The sequence below is a fragment of the Anticarsia gemmatalis genome, chromosome 28, assembly GCF_050436995.1.
Source record: "Anticarsia gemmatalis isolate Benzon Research Colony breed Stoneville strain chromosome 28, ilAntGemm2 primary, whole genome shotgun sequence".
Taxonomy (NCBI): Eukaryota; Metazoa; Arthropoda; class Insecta; order Lepidoptera; family Erebidae; genus Anticarsia; species Anticarsia gemmatalis.
This window is the reverse complement of record NC_134772.1, coordinates 769,682-796,716: the sequence shown is the minus strand read 5'-3', so window position 1 is coordinate 796,716 and position 27,035 is coordinate 769,682. Positions and strand designations below refer to the sequence as shown.

At 34.3% G+C, this 27,035-nt stretch overlaps 2 protein-coding genes across 3 annotated transcripts in view; one reads left to right on the top strand and one right to left on the bottom strand.

Moving 5' to 3' along the window:
• Positions 1 to 10,770, bottom strand: part of LOC142984819 (uncharacterized) — a 20,402-nt gene extending 9,632 nt beyond the window's left edge. The window contains exon 1 of one of the 2 annotated variants that reach the window (XM_076132659.1): positions 10,677 to 10,770. The gene's annotated coding sequence lies outside the window, so the exon portion shown is untranslated. Of the gene's footprint in view, positions 1 to 2,905; positions 2,960 to 10,676 lie in introns of those variants that run through there. The other variant, XM_076132657.1, reaches the window with a different exon arrangement.
• Lac (septate junction protein lachesin) lies at positions 6,829 to 27,035 on the top strand. Its single transcript, XM_076132656.1, has 10 exons — positions 6,829 to 6,977; positions 8,707 to 8,825; positions 15,768 to 15,890; positions 16,334 to 16,490; positions 16,907 to 17,006; positions 17,510 to 17,666; positions 18,150 to 18,256; positions 19,081 to 19,220; positions 20,254 to 20,380; positions 22,562 to 27,035. Exons 1-10 carry the CDS (start codon positions 6,908 to 6,910, stop codon positions 22,581 to 22,583), a joined length of 1,122 nt encoding a protein of 373 aa, XP_075988771.1. The 5' UTR covers positions 6,829 to 6,907; the 3' UTR covers positions 22,584 to 27,035.

Below are 27,035 nucleotides of genomic sequence, written 5' to 3'. Positions count from 1 at the left end.
ATTCCCACACAGAACAATTTATTTGTGCGATCCACAATGATTGTTTCGGGTCTGGTTGTACTTTGTGTCCGTAGTTTGTATGTTTGTAAAAGTCCCCGCGACACAAGAGCAATTCTTAGTGCGGGAGTTGTCTTAAAAATAAAACAGTCCCATGTAATAGGGGATGAACCCAAAGGGAAAGTTCTAAATTAAATTAAGTAAGTCAACCTTGCATACAGCGCTCTCTAGAAAATTGTCGATCTGTAGTAATAGTCGGATCCAAGGTAGAATATTTTTCCTTGATCATTAACTATGCACAAGGAAAAACATGTAACATCTGATTTGTTTAAAGTATAGTAGTATAGTGTAAAGTATATAGGTAGGTATAATAATTCTGTATTCTAAGATAGCGTTTATGTGCATTCAGCAAACAACAAACAAGAGGCGCTTATAGTCAGTATCGCTCATCTTAACGATCAGTGTGTTAAGTAACTTGTACATTACATAGATGTAGGTGCAGTGTTTGAGCTGAGCGTCTTCTTGCTTCGGAGAACATATCAACAACGACTGACAAAATCTACTGAACGGATTTTCATACTGTTTTCACCTATACGTAGTTATAGCTGTTCTCGAAAAGTGTTTATTTGCAATGGTTCTTTACAAAAAAGCATTCCAAATAAACACTTTGTAAAGTAACTATCAAAACTGGGGAAACTTTTACCTACTCAACTTACGATTCCAACATAGTTGCAATATAGGCTGGACATCAGCCCAGTCTATTATCTGTTGGAGTCGAAAGCGGCTGTCTATCAGACCTCCACAACCCAGTTACCTGGGTTATAACACTATACGCCTCGGTAAGACTGGTTGTCAGACTTTCAAGCTTCTGACTACTGTTAACGACCGATAAAAATCTTTAAAAAACCCTCCCACAATTTAACGTGGCTTCAGAAAAAAGTAGAACCCATCTTCTGACCAACCTCGACTAGCGTAGCTTAACCTTGCGAGATCGATGCGCGCGGCGATTGTTACTTAGCCACGAGGAAGTATAATAGTAAATTCTAATTAACGTTTTACACATACAAGTAAATAGTGTAAATACGCAAAGAGATCAAAACAAAAACATTATTTATCAGTTATTTATCCGTCCAGTAGATAACGCTGAGCGTCATCAGCTGTTATTTTAATTATAAAGATTATCTTATTCTATAGGCATAGTATTTTTCCTTAATCAATATGACCTATAGTGTTGTTATTTTTTTCATCAAAGCTAAGTGATTGTTCGTTTTTAGGGTTCGGTGCCGAAAGGGTAAAACGGGACCCAATTACTAAGCCTCCGCTGTCTGTCTGTCTCCAGGCTCTATCTCATAAACCATGATAGCTAGAAAGCTGAAATTTTCATAAATTATGTATTACTGTTGCCGCTATAACAGAAAATACCAAAAATTTAATATAATATATTAAGGAGGTCCCCATATAATAAACGTGTTTTTTTTTATTTCTTTAGTACGGATCCAACTCGCACTTGGCCGGTTTTTATTAAATGGTATGACAACATGTATGTATGTGAATGAGGCAAGGGAAGTTTGCAAGCATCGTACCTAATGCATTGGTCTCTATCCCAATGGGAAGAACGCTTAATTTTATGTATATACTAGCTGACCCGGCAAACGTTGTTTTGCCATAAAAATTAAATAAAAAAACATTGTCCAGCGGACAAAATTGTGAATCTAAACCATTCTCAGATCCCATTGAACACACACAAACAATTTCATCAAAATCGGTCCAGTCGTTTAAGAGAAGTTCAGTGACATACACACTCACAGAATAATTATATTTATAAAGATGTGTAAAACTGTGTTATTGTTTAAACTAGCTTTTCCCCGTAAAAACAAGTTTCTTGCTACGATTTTTAACATATACCTTTTGTATTTACACTTGTTGATACATTTTGATATTCATGTTTATATGTCAGAAAGTCGGTTCTAGGTTTGTTTAATTTTAATCATGTTATTTACATATAGTCATTGTAAAATATTGTGTATATTACTGTGTTTTTAATCACTAAAACGGACAAAATGAATTTATATTACACTAAGAACAGAAAAAGACTAAAACACACACTATTAACACTATTCTCATTATTTTCTACAGTATCTTTTCACCGAAAGAATTAACGAGCATAAACTAATTGGAAATAAGTTTAAAATACTTATCACTATCTTGGTTTTAATGCTAACTATGCATAATGCATTTATTTACATAACAAAAGTTGGTAAATACTTAAACGATAGGTATTGCAAAGCATTCGAGAAAATACAAGTAATACCTGTTTCTGAATAATTTAGGTTTATATCAGGTCGGGGAAAAAGTCTTTTCGCATTATAGTATGTATGAACTTGTAATAAAATCTTTTCTCTACACAAAAGACCTCGATATTTGGGTACCTCACGAGCTCACTGAAAGAAACCTAATGAACCGTGTACTCATTTGTGATTCTTGAAGTCAAAGAGATTTTATTACAAGTTCATACATACTATAATGCGAAAAGACTTTTTCCCCGACCTAATATTTATACTTTCAACTTTACAAATTTTTAGTCTTGATGATGTCTTACGACCGGTAATTAATACATAGATACTAATTTTATTATCCCTATCCCTAGGTACTAATTTTATAACTCAAGAAAAAACATTTTTGACAATTAAATTGATAATCTGGGAGCAATGTATATTTTTTTAAATTGATATTGATGAAATAAATTAATATAAATTAAAATTTATAAGTCTGCTTGACCCTTTTTATCATTGTTTAAAATTAATTTATTATAAAATTAGATTAACACACGAGGAAAAACATAGAAATTATTGTTTCAAGTACTACGAGAAAATACGGGCAAGTAATTAATAAATAATTAGGTACTTACGTGTGTTTCCCGCCGCGGTTGTCGTCCGAGTGATACACTAATAATACTAAAAGATAATATTACGTAACATTGATAACAAAAGATCAAGCGGGTTATACAATATTGTATATATGATTTTGTAAATACATAGACATTTGTTTATTTGTCAGGGATCTCTATTATCGATTATAGAATAGAGACATGAGGTTTCCGAAAAAGATGTTCAGGACAGAGCGAAGTGGAAAAGAAAGATCAGGAAGGCCGACCTCACTACCATGGTATTCATAGCATAGAAGAGAGAGAGAATAGAGAGGTTCGGGCATGCGATCCCGAGCCACTGCAGCCTTCAACAACTCATAGCTGCAATGTTAGAAGGAACCAAAATGTGTTTATTAATATTGGTGGTAGCTCCTTCGATAACCAATACACTGTAGTGAAAAAAAATTAAAAAAGGCAATTAAAAAGAATGGCCAAGAGTTCGTCGCCAGCCTTACTCATAGGCCCTACCTTCCAAACTGGCTGTATATTCATCTAGATACTGTATTTGACCATCATAAGTGTCTGACTAAACTAATTTATTTTGGTATACATCTGTTCGAACATAGGATAAAAACATTCGGGCATGTGATCTCAATCAACCCGAGTCTCTGCTGCAGTGTCACACAGTCCCGCCATACCATTAACTGCCGCCACTGCGCCCATAGCCAGTTGCGCTCACCGGTCGGTAAACGATCAGTGGGTTAAACAACCCTTGGCGCGGTCATTCCATAGATGGGTGACCGCATAGTGGTATTTGAACTGGGCGTCCCCGTGCTTCGGAGGGCACGTAAAAAGTCGGTCCTGGTTGTTGTCTATTAAGATAACAGTCGTAAGGTCACGTCAAAGGCCTTCGGGCGGCTTGAACAACTTTGACACATTGCAAACACACATTGCTAATATTTCACATATCCTAATACAAATTATAATAGATAAGATACTTAAATACTTTAGGTACTACTTAATAGGTACTAAATCCTTTTTCCAAAATGACCGCTATCAGAAAGTAAAGATAATTTAGACATAATCTCTATTTATTTTATCAGTTTTTGATATTATAATGTGTAGTCATTCAAAATTATTATCTAGATAATGCCTCGATGAGTTTGGCAGAGTAGATAACTTCTACTTAATCGATTTCTAAATGGTGTAAGTATTCGCTTCCCATGGCAATGGTCGAGGACCCAAATACCAATTAATGACTTTTTTAAGTGATGTGTGTATTATAAATAACTAGCTTTTACCCGCTACTTCGTCCGCCTCCTGAATTTTCTCATGTAAAATGCGACATTTTCCCGGGGTAAATAGTAGCTAGTCTATGTCCTTTTTATACCAAATTACATGTAAATTGGTTCAATAGTTTAGGTGTGATTGAGTAACAGACCGTCAGACAGAGTTACTTTCGCATTTATAGTATTAATCTATACTAATATTATAAAGTTGAAGAGTTTGTTTGTTTGATTGTTTGTTTGAACGCGCTAATCTCAGGAACTACTGGTCCGATTTGAAAAATACTTTCACTATTAGATAGCCCATTTATCGAGGAAGGCTATAGGCTATATATCATCACGCTACAACCAATAGGAGCAGAGTATGAGTAAAAAGTGTTACAAAAACGGGGAAAATTGGGATCCATTCTCTCTTATGTGACGCAAGCAAAGTTGCGCGGGTCAGCTAGTAATATATATGTATGGATGATCACTTAGTCTTGTTATAACGATGAACGAAAATGTCGTGAAGACTGACATGTCTAAGAGTTGTTTAACACGAAGAAAAAAAATTCCAACCCGCACTTGGATAGCGAGTCGGCCCTTTGTCTGGTAAAGGGAATATATTTACCACCATATTATGACGTGTTCTTTTTTAATCTTTCCCATTCCCCCCTTAGTTCGGGAGGGGGACCATTGCCCAGTCAGTGAGTAATATTTTTAAAGTGCGGGTCGAAATGTTTGTCTCAAAAATTCTATGAATCGTTTAGTCACAGTATAATAGCGCGAGAAATTAAGATACGCCCTTATCTGTTATAATCTAACTTTAATAACCTTGTTTTTCAATAAGTTTGTAAACCGCTGATACTATCGCTTACTATGCAATTGTAATAAGAATAGCCGCGTAAATAAATCAGTTAAATGTTTAGTTATTTTTTCAAGATTTATCCCATTGCGGTCTATCTGCTGGGTACGGGTTGCCTCCAGTAATGAGAAAGAGGTCAGTAGCGCTACCGTGAGCTGGTAACTATAGTCTCCCGGAGACACTGTAGTTCTCGTAAAACTCGAACAGCGCCTCTAGCGGATAGTTAAGGTACCAAAATTGCTACCATGGGTCGCCATATTTAATAACGTGTAGTTAAATTAAACAACAGTGAATGTAGATTGGCTTTGTCGTTCATTCTTTCCCTATTTGAGCCCACTGTTGTAGTTGCATTCTCACGTTAACTTCTCTAGTTTTTAACTACGCCAACTCATGGTAGGGCTACTGACCAGTGGTTCCCAACCAGTGGTCCGTGGAAGTAAAAATATGGTCCGCGAATGATTTTAAAACTTAAAATTTTGAGGATGCTTATTACACTTTATTTTTAAGATACTTACATAATGGTCCCTGCCAACAACAATAATATGAAAGTGGTCCGGGACTAAGAATAGGTTGGGAACCCCTAGGTTATACCATGAAAACGCGCTGCCCAAGTGCGTGTTTAGAACTTCGCATTTCTTCAATATTACAGTTATTTTTTCAAAACCCGGGCATGCAAGGTTGCATCACGATTTATTCCTTCACCGTTAGAGCAAATGATATTTATATATACTTAAATAGAGGCCGCCCGCGACTTCGTCCGCGTGAAAACCCTTCCCGTGTAAATCCCGATCCCTCGGGAACTCCGGGATAAAAGTAGCCTATATGTTATTCTGAGTCTTCAGCTACTTATATACCAAATTTCATCGTAATCGGTTTAGTAGTAATTGCGTGAAAGCGTAACAAACATCCATACATACATACATACCTACTCACAAACTTTCGCATTTATAATATACAGTAGAAAGTAGGATAGAGAGATATAACAATACATAATAACTTCTGAAAGTCTTTCGTATATTGCCTGAGATTAGAGATTTCGACATGGGAGGTGAATTCTCACTTGCTATCACTGCTTTTTCTTGTAAATATTATTTCAGATTATATAAAGAGTTCACGCCAAAGAATCGCGTTTATTTAAAACCATGATAATCTTTTTAATTAACCTTGCAACTTTCCTAGAGTGCAAGTAAACAACATTATCTAGTATTTACTAGTTGTAAACTCATAATAATATTATTTATCCTTATCTTATTCCTTAATTATGTATGAAATACACAAGATATTGTAATTGAATAACAAACAGTATTACGACAAGAGCCTGTAGTTTTAGCAAGTAAATTCGGTCGTAAAATCTGAGATAGTTTTTTATTACAGGGTAAAAGATAACTTTTTTATTTCAATAATCTTTATTTATTTCAATTTTTCATCATAGATTGTAACGGCATCTGTTGGATATAAATTACAATGTTTTAACGCCCTCTATTGAATAAATCTAAAACTGATTTAAAGCGCCATCTACTGTAGAATAGATAAACTTTTGTCAACGCGTATTAAACTGCTTTAGCGAAAGAGCAAGGCGTGGCATTGAAAATTTAAGTTCGTTCATTTCTGTGATTGAAGTTTTGAACGAGTGTGGATACACTAGAATAATACAACTTTGTTCTGTCTTATTGTTTTTGCTTTTGTTTCAATTAAGGATAATCACTGTTTTAAAAATCATAGCTATTACTATACTTCTTATTTATAATGCAAATTAGTTACGATTTAAGTAAGACTTCAGTCGTAGATCCTATTGAAAATTGACTATTTTTTTACGTGGCAATTTAGCACACGTTTCCATTCATTCACATTCAAACAAATCATTCAAACGGAATAAAAAGAAATTTCATTCTGGTGTTATTGTGCGAACCTGTGATGCGTGTATCGACAATGGAGGACAAAAATATAATATTTTTCACGTTATTACTGTACACAGCAGCAATTGGTGAGTAAAAACATCAACTTAACATCTTACCGAACATGTTTAAAGTATCAATATCTCGGAAACAAGTGTAACTTTCGACATCCACGCCTATTTTTTATGTCGTATGTTTTGCTAATTTACTCGGTTTGCCGTGCGTAATCTCGACACACCCTTTTTAAAATACACAGTCTACTGCATTATTAACTTATTCTTTGCCTAAATATTACTATGCCTGTCCCAAATATTGCAGATTTATTTCACAAATTCGCGGAAACTGTAAAGCATCCATGCGATTTTGATTCGATGTTTTACGGTATAACAACATTAAGATTTCTTTGACTACATTTTGAAATGAAACTAATGTTCTGTTTGAGATTTTAACGCTATATTTGAGACCCTAGATTCACAATTTCAAAATATTATGTTATACATTTTACGTGTATTTGGTAATTCGAAGTGAATACGTAAATCGTAGGTACAAGGATTTGTAGACATCAGTATTTTGACCATAGAGCAGCATATACTACAATATTAAAATTTGGTCGTCTACAATACATACAATAGTTGTTTATTATACCTTCGAAATATAAATAGAAATACTATGTTTCAAGTGTATGTAAATTGAACTTGGTTGCTATATCAACGAAAATAGCGTCTCCAAGAAAAACTGCCGTTTTGGCGGAAAATTTACGTCATACCACTACATAAAGTCTACATTATTATATGAAAATCCTTTTACATAATACTGGCATATGATTAGAACAATATTTTCTATAGTATTATATAAATTACAGTACTTTATTTAGATTTATGTGCATTTGTTGCAAGTAAATACAGTAAGACGAAATAAATAATATACTAACTAAACACTGCCAAATTATATCCAAGTTCACCTATTTATGAGTTATAGAGTTTCAGCAATGTAACTCTTATATATGCAATGAATTTGTCTTAGTAGTCATAACAAATATGTAACTTTCAGATAATTTTAGATAGGGTCAGAGTGGACCTCATTATGTAATTTATTTTAGCTGTAACAATTTCTGCAAAATCAAACATTGATAACTCTATCAAAAACTAAACATTTAATATATAAAATTCTCGCGTCACAGTTTTCATTGCCATACTCCTCCGAAACGGCTTGACCGATGCTAATGAAATTTTGTGAGCATATTGTGTAGGTCTGAGAATCGGCCAACATCTATTTTTCATACCCCTAAGTCACACTTTTTTTTATATGGCAGAACAACCTCTGCCGGGTCAGCTAGTATAAGTATAAATAAATAAATAAATATGATATAAAAGGTTAAGAACCCACAGATTTAGTTAGTATTTTCTACTGAGCATAGAAGGTTGAAATTATACTATGAAGATTCCTTAGAAAGTGCAGAGGAGCATTAATAGTGGATTTTTGAAAATTTCATTCTGAAGTGGGTGAAACATGAGCATTTAAAAAGTTAAGGTCCTGTCATACAGTCTAAAAATGCTCTTAATGCCCCTATTCAGGAATTCCTTGCTTGTTTACTTATTTAATTTAAACAATACACCTAACCTACCTACTATGTCCTTACTAACATACTTATTTTATTTTCTAGTTGTGAATTATCTTTATAAGTTTATATTTAGAAGTATATAAGTATATTTATCAGTTATTTGCTTACCATAGTACAAGCTCTGCTTAGTTTGGAATTAAATGACTGTATGTTAGTTGTCCATTGATATTTAATTATTTATATAATTGTTTTTACAGTGCAAGCTCAAAGGACTCCGACAATATCTCACATAACTCAGGAGCAGATCAGAGATATAGGAGGACAGGTGGACTTGGACTGCTCCGTGCATTACGCACAGGACTTTCCTGTTGTGTGGGTGAGTTATATTTTATATTTCTTGCTTTCTTTAGCACATTACAGGCCCACTGTCGGGAATGGGTCTCTTACCGAACAAGAGAGAGGTTAGGCCTTGAGTCCCTTTCTATGTTATTTCTTAATAATTTTTTTTTTTTCATTTAACCCATGACTGTCACGCTGCTGGGCAAGGGCCTCCTCCCAAACAAGAGAGGGCCTTGAATCCACTTCTATGTAAAAAATAAAAATAGTAGTCATAGTATAGTAGTCTAAGTGGACTAAGGTTGCATCTCCCACACAAGTGGTTGACAGTTGGAATCTGTGGCAATGTCTATACACGCTTTAAAATTCTGTGCTTATTTAAATAATTATCACTTGTTCTAACAGTGAAGAAAACAGTGATCAAATGTACCATGCCTAAAATTCTTGAGCACATTTCATTCATGCTTAGTTGTTTTTGATTTTGATTTATTAAGGTGCAAGGCATATGTTGATAAATTATGTTTCTTTGTTTTTATGTGCTTAGTAGCTACCTTTTTCATCTCATCAAAATCACAAGAATGCTTCTAGCCTACTAATATCCACTAAACCGAATTGGGAACAAAAAGCAGACAAAATAATTTGATCCAAATGAAGACATAACAATAGACATTTATTGAAATTAACTATAGTACCAGGGATTATTCTTTGTTTAGCTAATTGATTCTTGAAGAGGTGCCAAGTTTTCCATTCTGTACTTGATCAGTATGACCAATTTTATTGCTCCGTACCCAAAGTGTAAAAACGGAACACTATTATAGGTGCCGCCAAACAACTTGAGCAATTTCGCTACATCTTAGTGAACGATTTTTAGGTCAGTTTAGGAATAATAGTTTTGCGCAAAGGCGAGGGCGTTTCAGCTTCGACCACCCGACTGGTATAACAGCCAACCAAGTGTCTTCTGCATTGGGTCTACATTCTGTTTAATTTCTAATACAGCAAATGATGTTTAAGTTGTTTGGCGACGTCTATACTAAGCCTCCGCTGTCTGTCTGTCACCAGGCTGTATCTCATAAACCGTGATAGCTAGGAAGCTGATATAGTCACAACTTATGTATCTGTTGTATAACAACAATTATACTAAAAATTTAAAAATAAAATACTTGAGAAGAATTAACTAAAAAAATATTGTCCAGCGGACAAAATTGTGAATCTAAATCATTCTCAGATCCCCTTGAAAACACACACAAAAAATTTCATCAAAATCGGTCCAGACGTTTAAGAGAAGTTCAGTGACATACACACTTATATATATAAAGATACATAAATTTAAGCATTCACTGTTTAATTGTACTCTTTTAATGCAGACCAAGTCGGGGCAGAAGCTTGTATAAATTAAATGGTTTGTTTACTAAGAGTGCATTAAACTTTACTATGGGTCATACTATCAGAACACAAGTGACCTCTTACTGATAATTGACTTGAAATAGACCCTATTACTTGGAGAAATAAATTTTGTAAATTAATTAATTTTGTCTCTTACTAAGTTTTACCTGCGGTGCAAAGAAAGTTTTTTTTGGTAAAATATATACTATGTGTTAATCCAGGTTATAAACTAACTGTCTTAATAAACTAGAGGCCGCCCGCGACTTCGTCCGTGTGGAATCTCCCGGATAAAAAGTAGCCTATGTGTTATTCTGGGTCTTCAGCTACCTACTTACCAAATTTCATCGTAATCGGACCCGTAGTATTTGCGTGAAAGAGTAACAAACATCCATCCATACATACATTCTTACATACTTTCGCATTTATAATATAATACCGTTTAACTAATCAGAGCTTAAACCACGTTTATTACTAAGACAATAATGATAGAATAGAAATTAATACATACATGTATTTCTCGCGGTGCCTTTCAATTCTTTTTCAATTTTCCACCGTTGTACCAGAGTACTCTGTGACACTATGGGCATCAAACGAATGATTTTATTGTGCTCCCAACTATTATAGGTGTAGACGTAAGTCATTTCATTTAGTATTTTAGAGTTCCTTGGGTTTTATACAAAGTTAAAAAAAAATCCCTCCTCTGCTTCCGTGGCGCAGTGGTTTAAGTCGCCACGTCGCTACCTTCGCGTCGGTAGGTCGTGGGTTCGATTCCTACACGGAACAATTATTTGTGCGATCCACAAATAATTGTTTCGGGTCTGCTTGTACTTTGTGTCCGTTGTTTGTATGTTTGTAAAAGTCCCCGCGACACAAGAGCAATTATTAGTGCGGGAGTTGCCTTTTAAAAAAAAAAAGCTCGTGCAGTTACATATAACACTAGTAGGATTGAACTATTAAGGATAAAGAGAAATAAAACATTACATAATGATTTTAATGCATAATTCATAAATTTAAATAAAATTATGTATATTATGTTATTAATACAGTGTTTTCCTGGAGGAAAACCGCAATATTTAGATAAATTTTATTGCTCAGTGGTAGTAGGTATCCCAATTAATGAACAATGAAATGACTCATACAGAATTAAGACAATAAAAGTCAAGTAATTATAACTGATAGCTGACCCGCGCAACTTCGCTTGCGTCACATAAGAGAGAATGGGTCATAATTTTCCCCGTTTTTGTAACATTTTTTATTGGTACCTACTCTGCTCCTTTTGGTCGTAGCGTGATGATATATCTATAGCCTTCCTCGATAAATGGACCATCTAACACTTAAATAATTTTTCAAATCGGACCAGTAGTTCCTGAAATTAGCGCGTTCAAACAAACAAACAAACTCTTCAGCTTTATAAAATTAGTATAGATTTGGCGCCTACACGATATATGATCATTACTAGCAAAATACCATGGCTTCGCGTGTGACAAATTTATGATCACTGATCAGCGGGTTAAGCAACCCTTGGTGCATTCAATCTATAGATGGGTGACATAGATGTACGTCAGGCTGGCCCGGCCCCATGGAATTTAATAATGAGATTGTTATCAATCCAATGTACCCGGGTATACTAATATATGTAACACTTTCATTTTCAATGTAACTCTTTTTAAAAGAAATTACGTGCACTTCTTAGTGGCCGGGCCAGCCTGACGTTTTCAGCCCGGCCACCTTGTTTCCCACTAATCTACAAAAAATACTGGCAATACTGTGCTACAGATGAAATGTACCCTATAATTTATGCATATGTAACACAAAATCGAATCCTAAAATGCAATAGCATACGAAATATTAGCGGTTGCAGGTGGCCGGGCTGAAATTATTTCGTTAATATAAAACAGTAAAACTGCAACACCTACCAAAAACTAATACCAGTACATAATGAGATATAGAGATATAGAATACATGTAACGCTTTCATTTTAAATTATAATACATATTTAGAAAGAATAATCACTTGAAATTATATTTCAGCCCGGCCACCTAAAAGCGGTAATATTCCCTAAAATCTTATGCCAATTTGTACAGTAAAACCTGATACAGCTATGAAATGAAAGTTACATTGGTTTCGTTTTAGTCGTATACCTTTAAGCCTTCGGTTTGACTAGATTATCAAAATCTGAGAAACTTGCCGAAGAGTGACTATCATTTATTAACTAATTTCAGGACATTTGGTTTGTTGAGTGAAACAAAACGCGTTACTATGATATTTTTATTAATAAACTAAGTAGTATAAATCACACATAATAATTGTTGGATACATAATACCTAAACCTATATATATTTTCTCCGTTTTTGGCTTCACAACATAACTGTGGTGAACCTAAACTCCACCTTATACCTTATACCTTTGGTCTTATAGTTGTCAAACCGAATGGGAGTATCCGATTGTGCGCTGATTATAAAGTTACACTAAATAAAGTCATACAAAATGAACAATATCCAATACCTATGATAGAAGATTATATTTGCAGAGATGAACGGAGGTAAACTATTCTGTACACTCGACATCACCCAGGCATATCTCAACATGACAATGGATGAAGAAAGCGCAATGCTACAAACACTAAGTACGCATCGAGGCACTTTTAAGGTGAACCGCCTAATGTTCGGCGTTAAGGTCGCGCCGAGCCTTTGGCAGAAATTTATGGATAAACTCCTTCAAGATCTCGAAGGTGTAAAATGTTTCTTTGATGACATCATCATTCAAGGCATCAACAAAGAACATTTACTACAGAGACTTAAGCTCGTGTTAGACAAACTAAAAGAAAGTAACCTACGAGTAAACAAAAATAAGTGCCACTTTTTCAAAACAAGCATCGACTATTTGGGACACACTATCGACAAAGAAGGTCTACACAAAATTAAATTAAAATTGTTGTAATAATTATATTAGCATAATTTTAATTGAAAGTTTTCAAAACTTTAAATTCAAAGTTGATGTAAAAATCATTATGAAAATCTGTGATTTTTTACCAAGGTATAATAAGTATTTAACCAAAAATTATCTTCTAATATTCTGAATGAATGAATGTTCGATGTTAAGGTAATATTGATATTACTATAATTTTTTGATAACTGTGTTATTATCAATGTGTAACCTTTTTTTACATTATTTATAATTAACAATTGTTATAGTACCTAATTAATATAAGTACAAATGTTGTCTAACTAATTTCAAAAATGATTATTAAAAAAATATGACAATGGAGAATGTTACTAGGTATGCCAAATCGCTTGAAATTTTGACTCGGTAAAGCCTGTACATGTACATGAAAACTAGTTTTTGTTTTAGTCAAAAATACCATAATAGTTTTGATTTTATAAGCATTCAAAGTTTCAAAAAATATCGAGTCCCGCTAACAGCGTGACGTCATAGTACACCATGCCGCGCGGGCCGCGTCCCGCTTAATATCAAGTCTCCAGCCGTAGATGTAATAGCTTATGCAGTATTTTGTTGTGTTTTCGTCTGCTTATTACATTTAAAGTGTAATAATAGTAAATATTATTAAAAAAACCTATGTGAGCCAGACTTAGAGTAATGTACAATGACGTCACACCGACTCGCGCGGTTACAACTTGTTTTACTTATAAATCGGAAAGTAATTGACGTATCAAAGTAATTCTTTCACTAGTATTTTTTATTTTTAACAGAGAATATGGAGAGCTAATAATCCAAATTTGTTAACATTCTCCATTACCAATTTTGTTTCACTCAACAAACCAAATGTCCTGAAATTAGTTGATAAATGATAGTCACTCTTCGGCCAGTTTCTCAGATTTTGATAATCTAGTCAAACAGAAGGCTTAAAGGTATACGACTAAAACGAAACGAATGTAACTTTCATTTCATAGCTGTATCAGGTTTTACTGTACAAATTGGCATAAGATTTTAGGGAATATTACCGCTTTTAGGTGGCCGGGCTGAAATATAATTTCAAGTGATTATTCTTTCTAAATATGTATTATAATTTAAAATGAAAGCGTTACATGTATTCTATATCTCTATATCTCATTATGTACTGGTATTAGTTTTTGGTAGGTGTTGCAGTTTTACTGTTTTATATTAACGAAATAATTTCAGCCCGGCCACCTGCAACCGCTAATATTTCGTATGCTATTGCATTTTAGGATTCGATTTTGTGTTACATATGCATAAATTATAGGGTACATTTCATCTGTAGCACAGTATTGCCAGTATTTTTTGTAGATTAGTGGGAAACAAGGTGGCCGGGCTGAAAACGCCAGGCTGGCCCGGCCACTAAGAAGTGCACGTAATTTCTTTTAAAAAGAGTTACATTGAAAATGAAGGTGTTACATATATTAGTATACCCGGGTACATTGGATTGATAACAATCTCATTATTAAATTCCATGGGGCCGGGCCAGCCTGACGTACATTGACATAGTGGTATTTAAACTGAGCGTCTCCGTGCTTCGTAAGGCACGCAAATAGTCGGTCCCGGTTGTTATCTACTAAGATAACAGACGTTAAGTTAGCTACTCTTTATGAAATGTCAAAAACACATTTCAGTATAGAAATACGACGAAGTGACGTCACAGTTTTTTATTTTTGTAGAAATTAAATAAGTGCCTTATATAATGTTTCAGTCTGCTGTAAGTTTAATTTCAACATAATTTACTAAAATTACATAGCGTGAACATTTTGTATGTACCTTATATGAGTATAAGTTTAATACTTATTTAGTTAACCCAGTCAACTATCCTATTCTCTTAGCAATCATCGAAGTATATTGTACGGAATCATTGTCATATATTTCTTTGTATGTATGTATGTTTGCTATACAAACAATCAATTAAATGGCGACGCGAATAGAACGCGAAGGATGTTATTCTTATATGTGATTGAAACTATTAAGGTCAATTTTATTATTGTTATAACTTTAATGGCGAAAATTTTACAATAATGATTATACATAATATCACGCCTGTTATACCTAAAGGTTTAGGCTGAGATATAGAAGACTAGCTGACCCGCGCAACTTCGCTTGCGACACATAAGAGAGAATGGGTGAATTTTTTTTCCCGTTTTTGTAACATTTTTTACTGGTATTCTGCTCCTGTTGGTCGTTTCGTGATGTTATATAGCCTATAGCCTTCCTCAATAAATAGACTATCCAACAGTAAAATATTTTTTCAATTCGAACCAGTAGTTTCTGAGATTAGCGCGTTCATTCACCGTTGGTGCATGTGATAATTATTTCTAATACACACATAACTTTGAAAAGTCATTGGTGTGTTGCCTCGGATTCGAACCTGCGACCACTTGCGTGGGAGTTGTAAACTTATACCACTCGGCTATCACTGCTCTAATATTTTTTTTTATTATATTTAGTTCGAGACGACTACAGTCAAACCATAAAATGGTTTTGTAGGAATATGTGTAAATATATGTTAAAAAAATACTGAATAATAAATAATTAATAAACAACTCTTAGGTATACAATTTTTTATCGCGATGTTTTTCCTTTACCGTTGGAACCAGTGTACGTGTTAAATATTAATATTATTTTTATTTTTCAGGTAAAATACGATCGCCTGAAGACAATAGACTCCATCCCGTTGTCCAGTAATGCTGGTCTTATTATCAAAGATTCAAGATTCTCACTACGTTTCGACGATGCCACCGCTACTTATACTCTATCGGTAAGAAATATTTATTATTTACTATTTGTATTTAAAACTACCGACCGCAGACAACTGCAAACCGCAGACAACTGCGAACTGCAAACTGCAGGTTGCGTTAGTTTTTATTGGGGTGAAGTTTTTAACGTTAGTATCTGTGTGTTACTCAGGAAATGGGGGTTTATTATATTTACTGAGCTGACCCGCGCAACTTCGCTTGCGTCCAATAAGAGAGAATGGGTGAAATTTTCCCTCGTTTTTGTAACATTTTTCACTGGTACTCTGCTCCTTTTGGTCGTAGCGTGATGATATATAGCCTATGTCCTTTCTCGGGTATCAAAATATCTCCGTACCAAATTTCATGCAAATTGGTTCAGTTGTTTAGGTGTGATTGAGTAACAGACAGACAGGCAGAGTTACTTTCGCATTTATAATATTGATATGGATTTACTTTTTGTCAACAGATCAAAGATATTCAAGAGAACGACGCCGGCTGGTATCAGTGCCAAGTGTTGATATCTATCAGTAATAAGATAACAGCCGAAGTGGAGCTCCAGGTTCGACGCCCGCCGATCATCTCTGACAATTCTACCAGGTCTCTCGTCGCTAGTGAAGGAGAGAGTGAGTGTTACTGTCTTTTTAGTGGATTTGAAATATGATGTCTCAGGTTCGAATCCCGGACTGTGCAAAAAAAAATATTTTAAATGCTACGAAATTTGAAATCTGTTACCTGTTGTGTTTACTATAAAAATTACATATTTTACTAAATTTAATGAGAGCTATAAGCTCTAAAAACGTGGTGAAATGCGGATGCCTACGTCTTATCATCTTGCATGCCAAATTTCAGCTCGATCAGTCCAGTGGTTTGGGCTGTGCGTTGATAGATCACTACCAAACGGTTTCTGAGTACATTTAGCGGCAGTTTATCTATTCAATAGCGTTTAAACTCATATAAGAAAACGCTATTGAAACCGGGGGTAAGTCAGGCAGTCAGCCAGTCAGTCATCTTTGAGGTTTATGTATATATTTGTTTATAGGTGTACAAATGGAATGCTACGCCGGTGGTTTCCCCCCGCCAAAGATCTCGTGGCGTCGTGAGAACAACGCTATTTTACCTACCGGAGGCTCTATCTACAGGTAAACACTAATTTATTAGTTAAACTAGCTCACACGTGCAACTTCGCTTGCGTCACGTCACATAAGAGTGAATGGGTGAATTTCCCCCCCCCCCCCCCCGTTTTTGTAACATTTTTTACTGTTACTCTGTTCCTATTGGTCGTAGCGTGATGATATATAGCCTATAGCCTTCCTCGATAAATGGACTATCTAACACTTAAATAATTTTTCGAATTGGACCAGTAGTTCCTGAGATTAGCGCGTTCAAACAAACAAACTCTTCAGCTTTATAATATTACTAGCGGACCCGACAGACGTTGTCCTGTCTACAGGTTACTAATAAATTAAAAATTAATTAAAAATACATTATCCAGCGGACAAAATTGTGAATTTAAACCATTCTCAGATCCCCTTGAACACACACAAAAAAGTCGTTTAAGAGAAGTTCAGTGACATACACACTTACAGAAGAATTATATATATATATACAGATATTCAAATTCAATTATATTCAATATTTTCAGAGGCAACATCCTGAAAATAGCACAAGTGCACAAGGAAGACCGCGGCACGTACTACTGCGTAGCTGAGAACGGTGTGGGCAAAGGCGCGAGGCGTAATATTAACTTGGAGGTGGAATTCGCGCCCGTGGTTACTGTACCCAGGCCACGATTAGCTCAGGTGAGTTTTACCCACTATTTTTACAGTTTAAGGAATAAATAAAGGTTTCATAACGATTTCTAAGTTAAACTCATTTCAATTACATTTTGCACGTAAATAGTTTTCGAAAATCATCCCATAATTTGCTGATATATTGGACTAGCTGACCCGCGCAACTTCGCTTGCGTCACGTAAGAGAGAATGGGTCATAATTTTCCCCGTTTTTGTAACATTTTCTACTGGAACTCTGCTCCTATTGGTCGTAGCGTGATGTTTTATAAGCCTATAGCCTTCCTCGATAAATGGGCTATCCTATCACTGAAAGAATTTATCAAATCGGACCAATAGTTCCTGAGATTAGCGGATTCAAACAAACAAACTCTTCAGCTTTGTAATATTAGTATAGATAACAATAATACACACATAATACAGACTTTCATTCCGAGAGGAGACCTTTCCCCAGCAGTGGATCAGTAATTAATTTAAACTATTTATTATTTTCAGGCGTTACAATATGATATGGACTTGGAGTGCCACGTAGAAGCCTACCCACCGCCCGCCATTACATGGCTGAAGGATGAAATGCAACTCTCCAATAATCAACATTATAGGTACGTGCAATATTATTACACTACTGAAAGACTGATTGTTAATATAATTATAAACATACATATAATAAGTAGATACATACATAATACATAATACATATTATATAAAGTTCCTAACTACCTACTTACATTATAAGGAGCATTATTTTATGTTTCTATAATTTTGTTGGCTTAAATGTTAATTTAATTTTTAGTTTTGTTGTTGATATTTATTATTTTCTTTTAAATACCCTGATTATTGTTTGTTTAGTTAAGTATGTCATGTTAGTCAATAAGAGCGCCTTCTCGCCGTTAAACTAATAAGTTTGGCGAGTATAAACTAGTTACTAGATTAAGGTAAATTGTAAAAGTACAATAAATAAATAAATAAATAAATAAATAAATAAATAAATAAATAAATAAAATAAATTACACTACATAGAACATAAATACCTACGTAAAATTACAAAAAAGACAACTCCCGCACTAAGAATTGCTTTTGTGTCGCGGGGACTTTTACAAACATACAAACAAAGGACACAAAGTACAACCAGACCCGAAACAATTATCTGTGAAACGTGGCGCAGTGGCTTAGGTCACCACGCCAATACCATTACGTCGGGAGGACGTGGGTTCGATTCCCACAAGGAGTAATAATTTGTGCGATCCACAAATAATTGTTTCGGGTCTGGTTATGCTTTGTGTCCGTCGTTTGTATGTTTGTAAAAGTCCCCGCGACACAAGAGCCATTCTTAGTGCGGGAGTTGTCTTGTACAAACTCTGCTTAGTTTGGAATCATATATCCATGTGTGAGTGGTACAATATATATTTTTTTGTTTTTCTCCCAGGATCTCTCACTTCGCCACGGCAGACGAGTTCACTGACACAACAATCAGAGTGATCACTATTGAGAAGAGACAATACGGCCTTTTTAAATGTAAGGCGCAGAACAAACTCGGCACTGATGAGGGGCAAGTGGAATTAGTAGGTGAGTTGATCATTATATTAGGTCGGGGAAAAAGTCTTTTCGCATTATAGTATGTATGAACTTGTAATAAAATCTCTTTGGCTTCAAGAATCACAAATGAGTACACGGTTCATTAGGTTTCTTTCAGTGAGGTCGTGAGGTACCCAAATATCGAGCATTTTTGTGTAGAGAAAAGATTTTATTACAAGTTCATACATACTAAAACTCGAAAAGACTTTCCCCGACCTTATATTATTTATTTATTAATTCTGTAGTTATATAAACTCTAATAGATATGCAAAGAGACCAGTCATGCCCGGTTTCTGAGGTACATTTAGCGGTAGTTTAACTATTCAATAGCGTTTGTTTATATGAGTTCGCTATTGAATAGATAAACTACCGCTAAATGTACCTCAGAAACCGGGGGTATGTCAGTCACCTTTGAGTTATATATTTGGACTATGCAGTACTTTTTCCTAAAATAACGATAATTAATGCGTTATATACAAACTTTCCACTGGGATTGCATTTAAACATAAAAGTATATTTGTTATACGTATATATAGAACTTATTCATGTATTTTTCATGTAAATTTTGATCATATTTATCAAAACTGTTGATGCATTTTCATTTTGGTCATTGTTGTGTAGTTTTTTTCGTTATTTGCTGATGTTTAATGTATGATTAATAAATGTTAAAATATGTATTTTAAAATCCCTTTTTACATATGTCTATGTTATATCATTTTGCTGTTTTTGATTGCAATTTTCTTATGTTGTGATAGAGACTGAATATATTCTAAATATTATAACCGTAGCGCCGTGTGTGGTGGGTTCGAATCCTACCCGGGACTAATATTTGTGTGATGAGCACGAGTATTTGTTCTGAGCCTGGTTGTTGTCTACTAAGATAACAGTCGTTAAGCCACGTCAAAGGCCTCCGGCTTGAACAACTTTGACACTAGGTTGACCACTAACCATACGATAAGAAGTAAGAATAGTCCCTTATATATTCAGTCTCTGGCATCGCATGTAAGCATGTATTCCCCCCTAGAGTCAATAATCCCGGTGTGTCCGCCCGCCTGCGGCACGGCGCGCTACGCCGGCGCGGCCGCCATCACGCCGGCCACCAGCACGCTAGTCGCTATGTTCGCCGTTTATATACTACATGCCTTCCGCAGGTGAGTCGCTTTTTACATTATTTTTATGAGAAACAGTTGGTTTTTTTTTATTATGTTCTTTATTGTGGTGAAAAGGCGTAATATTGTCTTTGAAATTGAATGCAAACTAATATTTACAACAATTTTTTTTTCTTTTTTTTCGACAACCCCCGCACTAAGAATTGCTCTTGTGTCGCGGGGACTTTTACAAACATACAAATAACGCACACAAAGTACAACCAGACCAGAAACAATTATTTGTGGATCGCACAAATAATTGTCCCGTGTGGGAATCGAACCCACGACCTCCCGACGCAGTGGTAGCGGCGTGGTGACCTTAACCACTGCGCCACGGAGGCAGTCAAACAATAACCTCATAGTACTAGATACATCCTAAGCAACTTTTGAATGTCTCTGTGGCGCAGTGGTTTAGGTCGCCAAGCCGCTACCATTGCGTCGGGAGGTCGTGGGCTCGATTTCCACACGGTACAATTATTTGTGCGATCCATAAATAATTATTTCGTGTCTGGTTCTACTGTGTTCGTTGTTTGTATGTTTGTAAAAGTCCCCGCGACACAAGAGCAATTCTTAGTGCGAGAGTTGTCTTTCCAAAAAAAAATTGATATATGTATAGTTTGTCTCATCGCCAAAGCGTAGTCTATCAAATTTTAAACTTTCACCGAAATTGATTTAACAAGCAGACAGTTACTTTTACAATGAAATATAGAAAAATTAGCTGTTTCTTATAACTTTTGCATATCGTTTACACACCGAACCATTTTATTAATTAAATAGAACATTAATATTAAGTCCCCAACGTGCACTTGGTCAGCGTGGTGGACTCAAGGTCTAACCCCTCCCTCATTACGGGAGGAGACCCTTGCCCTGCAGTGGGAGATTAATGGGTTAAATTTATTTTATTTAAATGGAATATTTCTATAAACGTATAAGTACGTATACGCATTTTTACGTATAAATATTTGCACGTGTTCGTTGTGTATACGTAATAAATGTATGTCTGTATGTTTTAAATATTTTATTGTTGTGCTTTTGTATATTTGTGTCATGGCTTGAAATATTTCCCATTTTTTATTATTATTGTGCATATTGCGCTTATATTATTATCAAATACATTGTGATTTTTTTCCTAATCGAAAATATTTGTTGATGTTTAATATTTCTTATGATAACATTGAAAATTACGTCTATGAGATCCTTGGTTCGATTTCCGGGTGTGAAATTTTTCTATAGCTGTTCTTCAGTAAATATGTAAAGGTGAAGTAAATCCTAAAACAATTTATTTAATTATTGTTTTAGTTTTAAATGTGTTTGTGTTACAATCTTCTATACGATTATATGGACATTATAATATTATCATAATCACATAACAATGGAATTCTTCAAACTATAATTATATTAAATATCTTATTACGACAAATGTTCTTGTAGAATATAAAATTATATGCAAATGTTCGAAAACAAACTTCATAATTTTCACTATTTGTCTATTCATACTAAGTTTGTTTATAAACGATTGTTCCCTATGTTAGACCGATATTTGTACCCATCTATATATTATGTATGTATATTTCTTTCTTTCTTCATATATAATGTCCAAATAAAAACCAAAAAAATATAGGCTAAATTAAACACAGCAACTAAACTATTCCTGACGCGGGGAATTAAACCTAAGTCCTTTTGATCGGCGAGCACAATTAACTACTATTGAAAATATTCTAACAGAAATTAAATTACTGAACAACACTACTCGACCCGAGAATCGAACCTGAGACCTCTGGATAGACAGTCGCACTCATTACACGTCTTTATTGGACAATAACATATATTTGTTCTCGTTTTTTAACCCGTTACTGTCCCACTGCTGGGCAAGGGTCTCCTCCCAAACGAGGGGAAGGGGTTAGGCCTTGAGTCCACCACGCTGGCCAAGTGCGGGTTGGGGACTTTGCATGCCCTCAATAAATACCACTTCAACTTCTTGTTCACTTCAATAAACCCGCACTTGGCCAGCGTGGTGGACTCAAGGTCTAATCCCTCCCTCATTACGGGAGGAGACCCTTGCCCAGCAGTGGGATAGTAATGGGTTAAATTTATTTATTTATAAGGTTTCCTCACACACATAAATAAGTAAATTATATTTGTGTCTCTCAGCCTACCCCTAAAGTGCTAATATGTATGTTTCAGAGTCGCCAATGGCGGACATTAATTACCCGGGTTTACGGCCGGACCCGCTAGTTTACGGATATCCGGACACAGCAACAACGCCAACAACACATATCTTGTATGTCACATTATTGACTTTAATTGCGATATTTATTTAAATACCTAAAAAACATTTCTTTATAAGTGAAGGAAAAATAATCTCATATTTACAAACTGTTTCGGTTTGTACAAATAATACTTAATTACTAATGCCCGGTTTCTGAGGTACATTTAGCGGTAGTTTATCTATTCAATAGCGTTTAAACTTATATAAAAAAACTACCGATAAATGTACCAGAAACAGGGAGTAAACGGGTCTTAAACGCAATTGATAATAAAAGGTTAGGATACCTTATTTGTTTACCCGTATTGGTCGATGTAATTCGATAATAACTGCACGTTTGGCGCAGTGGTTTAAGCGGTCACCTCGCCGCAACAACCGCACAGTGTGTTATAAACGGTAGTGCCGCGCGTGGTGGGTTCGAATCCCACCCGGGACAAATCTTTGTGTGATAAACACGAGTATTTGTTCTGAGCCTGGATGTCAATTTATCTATATAAGTATGTATTTAGAAGTATATAATTATGTTTATCAGTTATTTGGTTACCATAGTACAAGCTCTGCTTAGTTTGCAATCAAATGACCGTGTGTGAGTTGTCCAATGATATTTATTTATTATTATCAATAGCAGTTAGACCCGTCTAGTAATTAAATATTATGAATGAATATCACATTTTAAATGCAGCTAATAAAATTGTGCCAATGTTATTCCTTAAATTACCGAATTTTTCGTCATAAGATTTTTTCGCGTTGCATGTTCACAAACAAATATTTTACGGGAATGAAAGCGAACATGCAATTGAACCGGATTGCATGTTCGCGTTAATTCTTGTGAATACTTATGAAACGAATATGCAACGCGAAAGTTAAAAAATTATGTGCGATAATATTTGACAGTCGGTTTATACGGAAGGCGTAAACTGAAATTATAACTATAATTTATTTTTAATTCAAAGTTCAAAATATTGTGCCTCTATCAATGTTTTCTAAAAGGTACCAGCATTTTTTAGGTAACTGACCATTTCTTATGACTATAAAATGTAAGAGGAAACGATTTTAAGCAATATGTATAACCTATTTCTCTGGTCTCTGCCTACCCCTTATGGGAAAATAAGATAACATGTACGAATTTTAAACTTTACAGTGACGTCACAATACAATAGTATGAAAAAAATAGAAATTTCAATTATATATGCAATTTTTTAAAGACTTTTTCGAACGACAATAAGTAAAAGGTCGATTTTTCTACAATTTTAGTGTTAAGAATAAAATAACCAGTTTATTAATAACTTGTTAACCCGCGCAACTTCGCTCATGAAATTACTGCATTTTTTCTCTCCATGAAAACTCTTCCCGTGTCTTAAAAGACAATTTAACAAAAACAATAAGCGGATTTTTTTAAACCGTTTTTTGAGTATTGCGCTTAGCAATACATTTGGCGATATTTTTTTATATATAAGAGAAATACATCAAAATCATACAAAAGATAATTATAACACGTCAATTTTTTGAAGCACAAATTTTTCTTTAAACAAACTCTTCATCTCTTTGAATAAGGGCCTAAGTAACATTAAAAATCATTTACATTACGTCTTTTCAAAACTAAGGGAAGGTTCATATCTGACGGAAGATGCGTCGGGCGTAACTTAATTTATATGGGCTTCACCGACGCATCATCGGTTGAGTGTGAACGGTCGAGTGTTCATGCATTTGTCTGTTCTGACGTTACGCGACCGATAATACGCGACGTATGTTCCGTCAGATATGAACCTTCCCTGAAGATGTAATTTACCATCTTGTAATATATAAACGGTTTATAAGATTTACCCTCGGTTTCTGAGTACATTTAGCGGTAGTTTATCTATTCAATAGCGTTCTTTTTGTACAGTCAACTTGGGTAACTGAATCATTTGGGTAACATTGACAGTGGGAATTTGAACTAGTTTCGATTATTTTTTCATATGAAACCAACATAATTGATAAAAGTTTGCAAAACTGAAATGAATCTTTATCAAAAGTTACTCAAGTTGACTGTATGAGTTTTGACACTATTGAATAGATAAACTACCGCTAAATGTACTCAGAAACCGGGGGTTAGAGAACTGTTTTAAAGTTGTGTGTCAGTTAAACGGGAGTTTAACCATAAGATAGTGATTAGTACCTGCCGGATAGATGTTGTGTGTGTATTTTTAATATTTTTATATGAAACTAGTATAAGATTGTCATATGGCGATGCGATAGTGATAGAACAGGCAGCTTTTTCTCAAAAAATTGTAATATTCTCGCATTTTTATATATTTATTACATTTATAGGGCCTATTTTTTGTATATTTTAATTAATTATTTAGTGATGCCTGTGACTCCACTTTGAAATAAATGCGAAGCCCTTCTCCGGCACACAATCTATTACCATGCCAAAATTTATCTAAATTAGTTAGCTATTATAAAGGACAAACAAACTTTTGCGTTTATAATATTAGTAGAAATAATAGATAAATAAATGTCCATTAATATTGTTTTTAACAAAAAATATTTATTATTTTACATTAAATGAGATTTTTTTTACATAATTCTAAATATTTTTCACAACATCGCATCGCCACTGAAACAAATACATGTAAGAGTGTGTACAAACCCATATCCTTTAACCTTAACTGCACTTTACCATGAGTTTTATCAATATTTGTTCAGCAATATTTATGTATTGAAATATATAATCCAGTGTATAGTTGCTTTGAAATAATACCAGTTGAAAATGTTGCGATTTATTTGTCGCAGGTAAGACAAAATAATCACAGGCTAGACAAAAATGTCGCAATATAAAGAAATTTGATTAAGTTGAAGTAGTTGATGATTCCAATAATAATTTTATGTATTTTTTTGTATAAATTAGTAATGTATTTCTTTATTTTTGAAAAATTGTATTCGTTTTGTGTAATAATAAAATTTTGCTCTCGAAAATAAAATGTAATAATTTAAATTTATAAGCTTTTATAGCAATATTTAAATTTAGTGAAAAATAACTTAATAATATAGTAATTTGACATTCCTTTATGTATAAAAATATACGCTAAAAAACGACTGTCGGGTCAAAGTTCGAATCCGGAGTCAGTTAAATAAATTTCGTCAGTAAAATTCTCTAACTAGAGTTTTAAAATGTGTCCGATAGATGGCAGCACTTTAACGTAGTATAATACTTCTGCTTACCTCTTAAAGGACAAGCAGTCGTGATTTTACGCATTTTTATAAAATAATTTAGTGTTTTTGGACTGTACTACTTAATTCCATCCAATTAAAGACTAAATATTATTGATAAATGATAATTATTTGATCGTCAACCTAGTGTCGAAGTAGTTGAAGTTGGTCGTGAACTGTAGTCATGTTAAACAACAAGCGTGACTTGTATCACGGAGACGCTCAACTCAAACACTGCACCTACATCTATGTAATGTACTAGTTACGCGAACACACTGAGCGTTTAGAATTCAAAATTTTGTTCAAAAGGCTTGTGCCTTGTATACAAAATTCTGAATTTAGAACATCAGTGACCCCATATACTAAATTTAACCCATTACTGTCCCACTGCTGGGCAAGGGTCTCCTCCCGCAATGAGGGAGGGGTTAAGCCTCGAGTCCACCACGCTGGCCAATTGCGTGGATCAAATAACTATCATTTATTAATTACTTTAAGACTAATTTACAGTTAAAAGTCGTGATATTTACTAAACAAAAATAATTTGTATTAATTTTTCGCATTTGTATGAACTTTTTGGCATTTATTCCATAGTTTCTCGTTAGTTAGTAAGTCACTAGTGATTGTTTTGTATGTATGTATATTTTTGATTCGCAGTTTTGTAAGGTTTTTTTAATATGCAATAAGAATACTATCTCATAATATAAGCTCCCCTTAATAAATTAAAAGCATACATTTTTCTTCCCAAACTTGCAGTCCGATTCGCTGTAATTTTTCACAACATCTAAGTCAAAGTCAAATATTCTTTATTTCATAAACTTTAACAAGTATTTGAAATCGTCAAAATATTTTTTATCTACCACCGTTTCGGAAAAGCTGTTGCTCGTGAGAAGAAACGGCAAGAAACTCTCGGCATCTTACAGTAATATAAGACGGAACTTTAATGATTTATGTACTAAAATCACTTATAGAAATAAAAATGAAAATCGGTTCAGTAGTTTTTAAGAAATAGACAGACAAATAGCCTTCGAATGTAATGTTGTGGTTGATCTAGTATTCTTATTGAATGTTTAAAAAACCTAAAGAATCTCATTTTAAGCATATTTTTGTATTTTTGCTTTAATTTATAGACATTCTAGAATCTCACGTCCCTGTGTAATATGTGCAGTTTTTTTGTTTTTGATGAATAAAGATTTTGACATG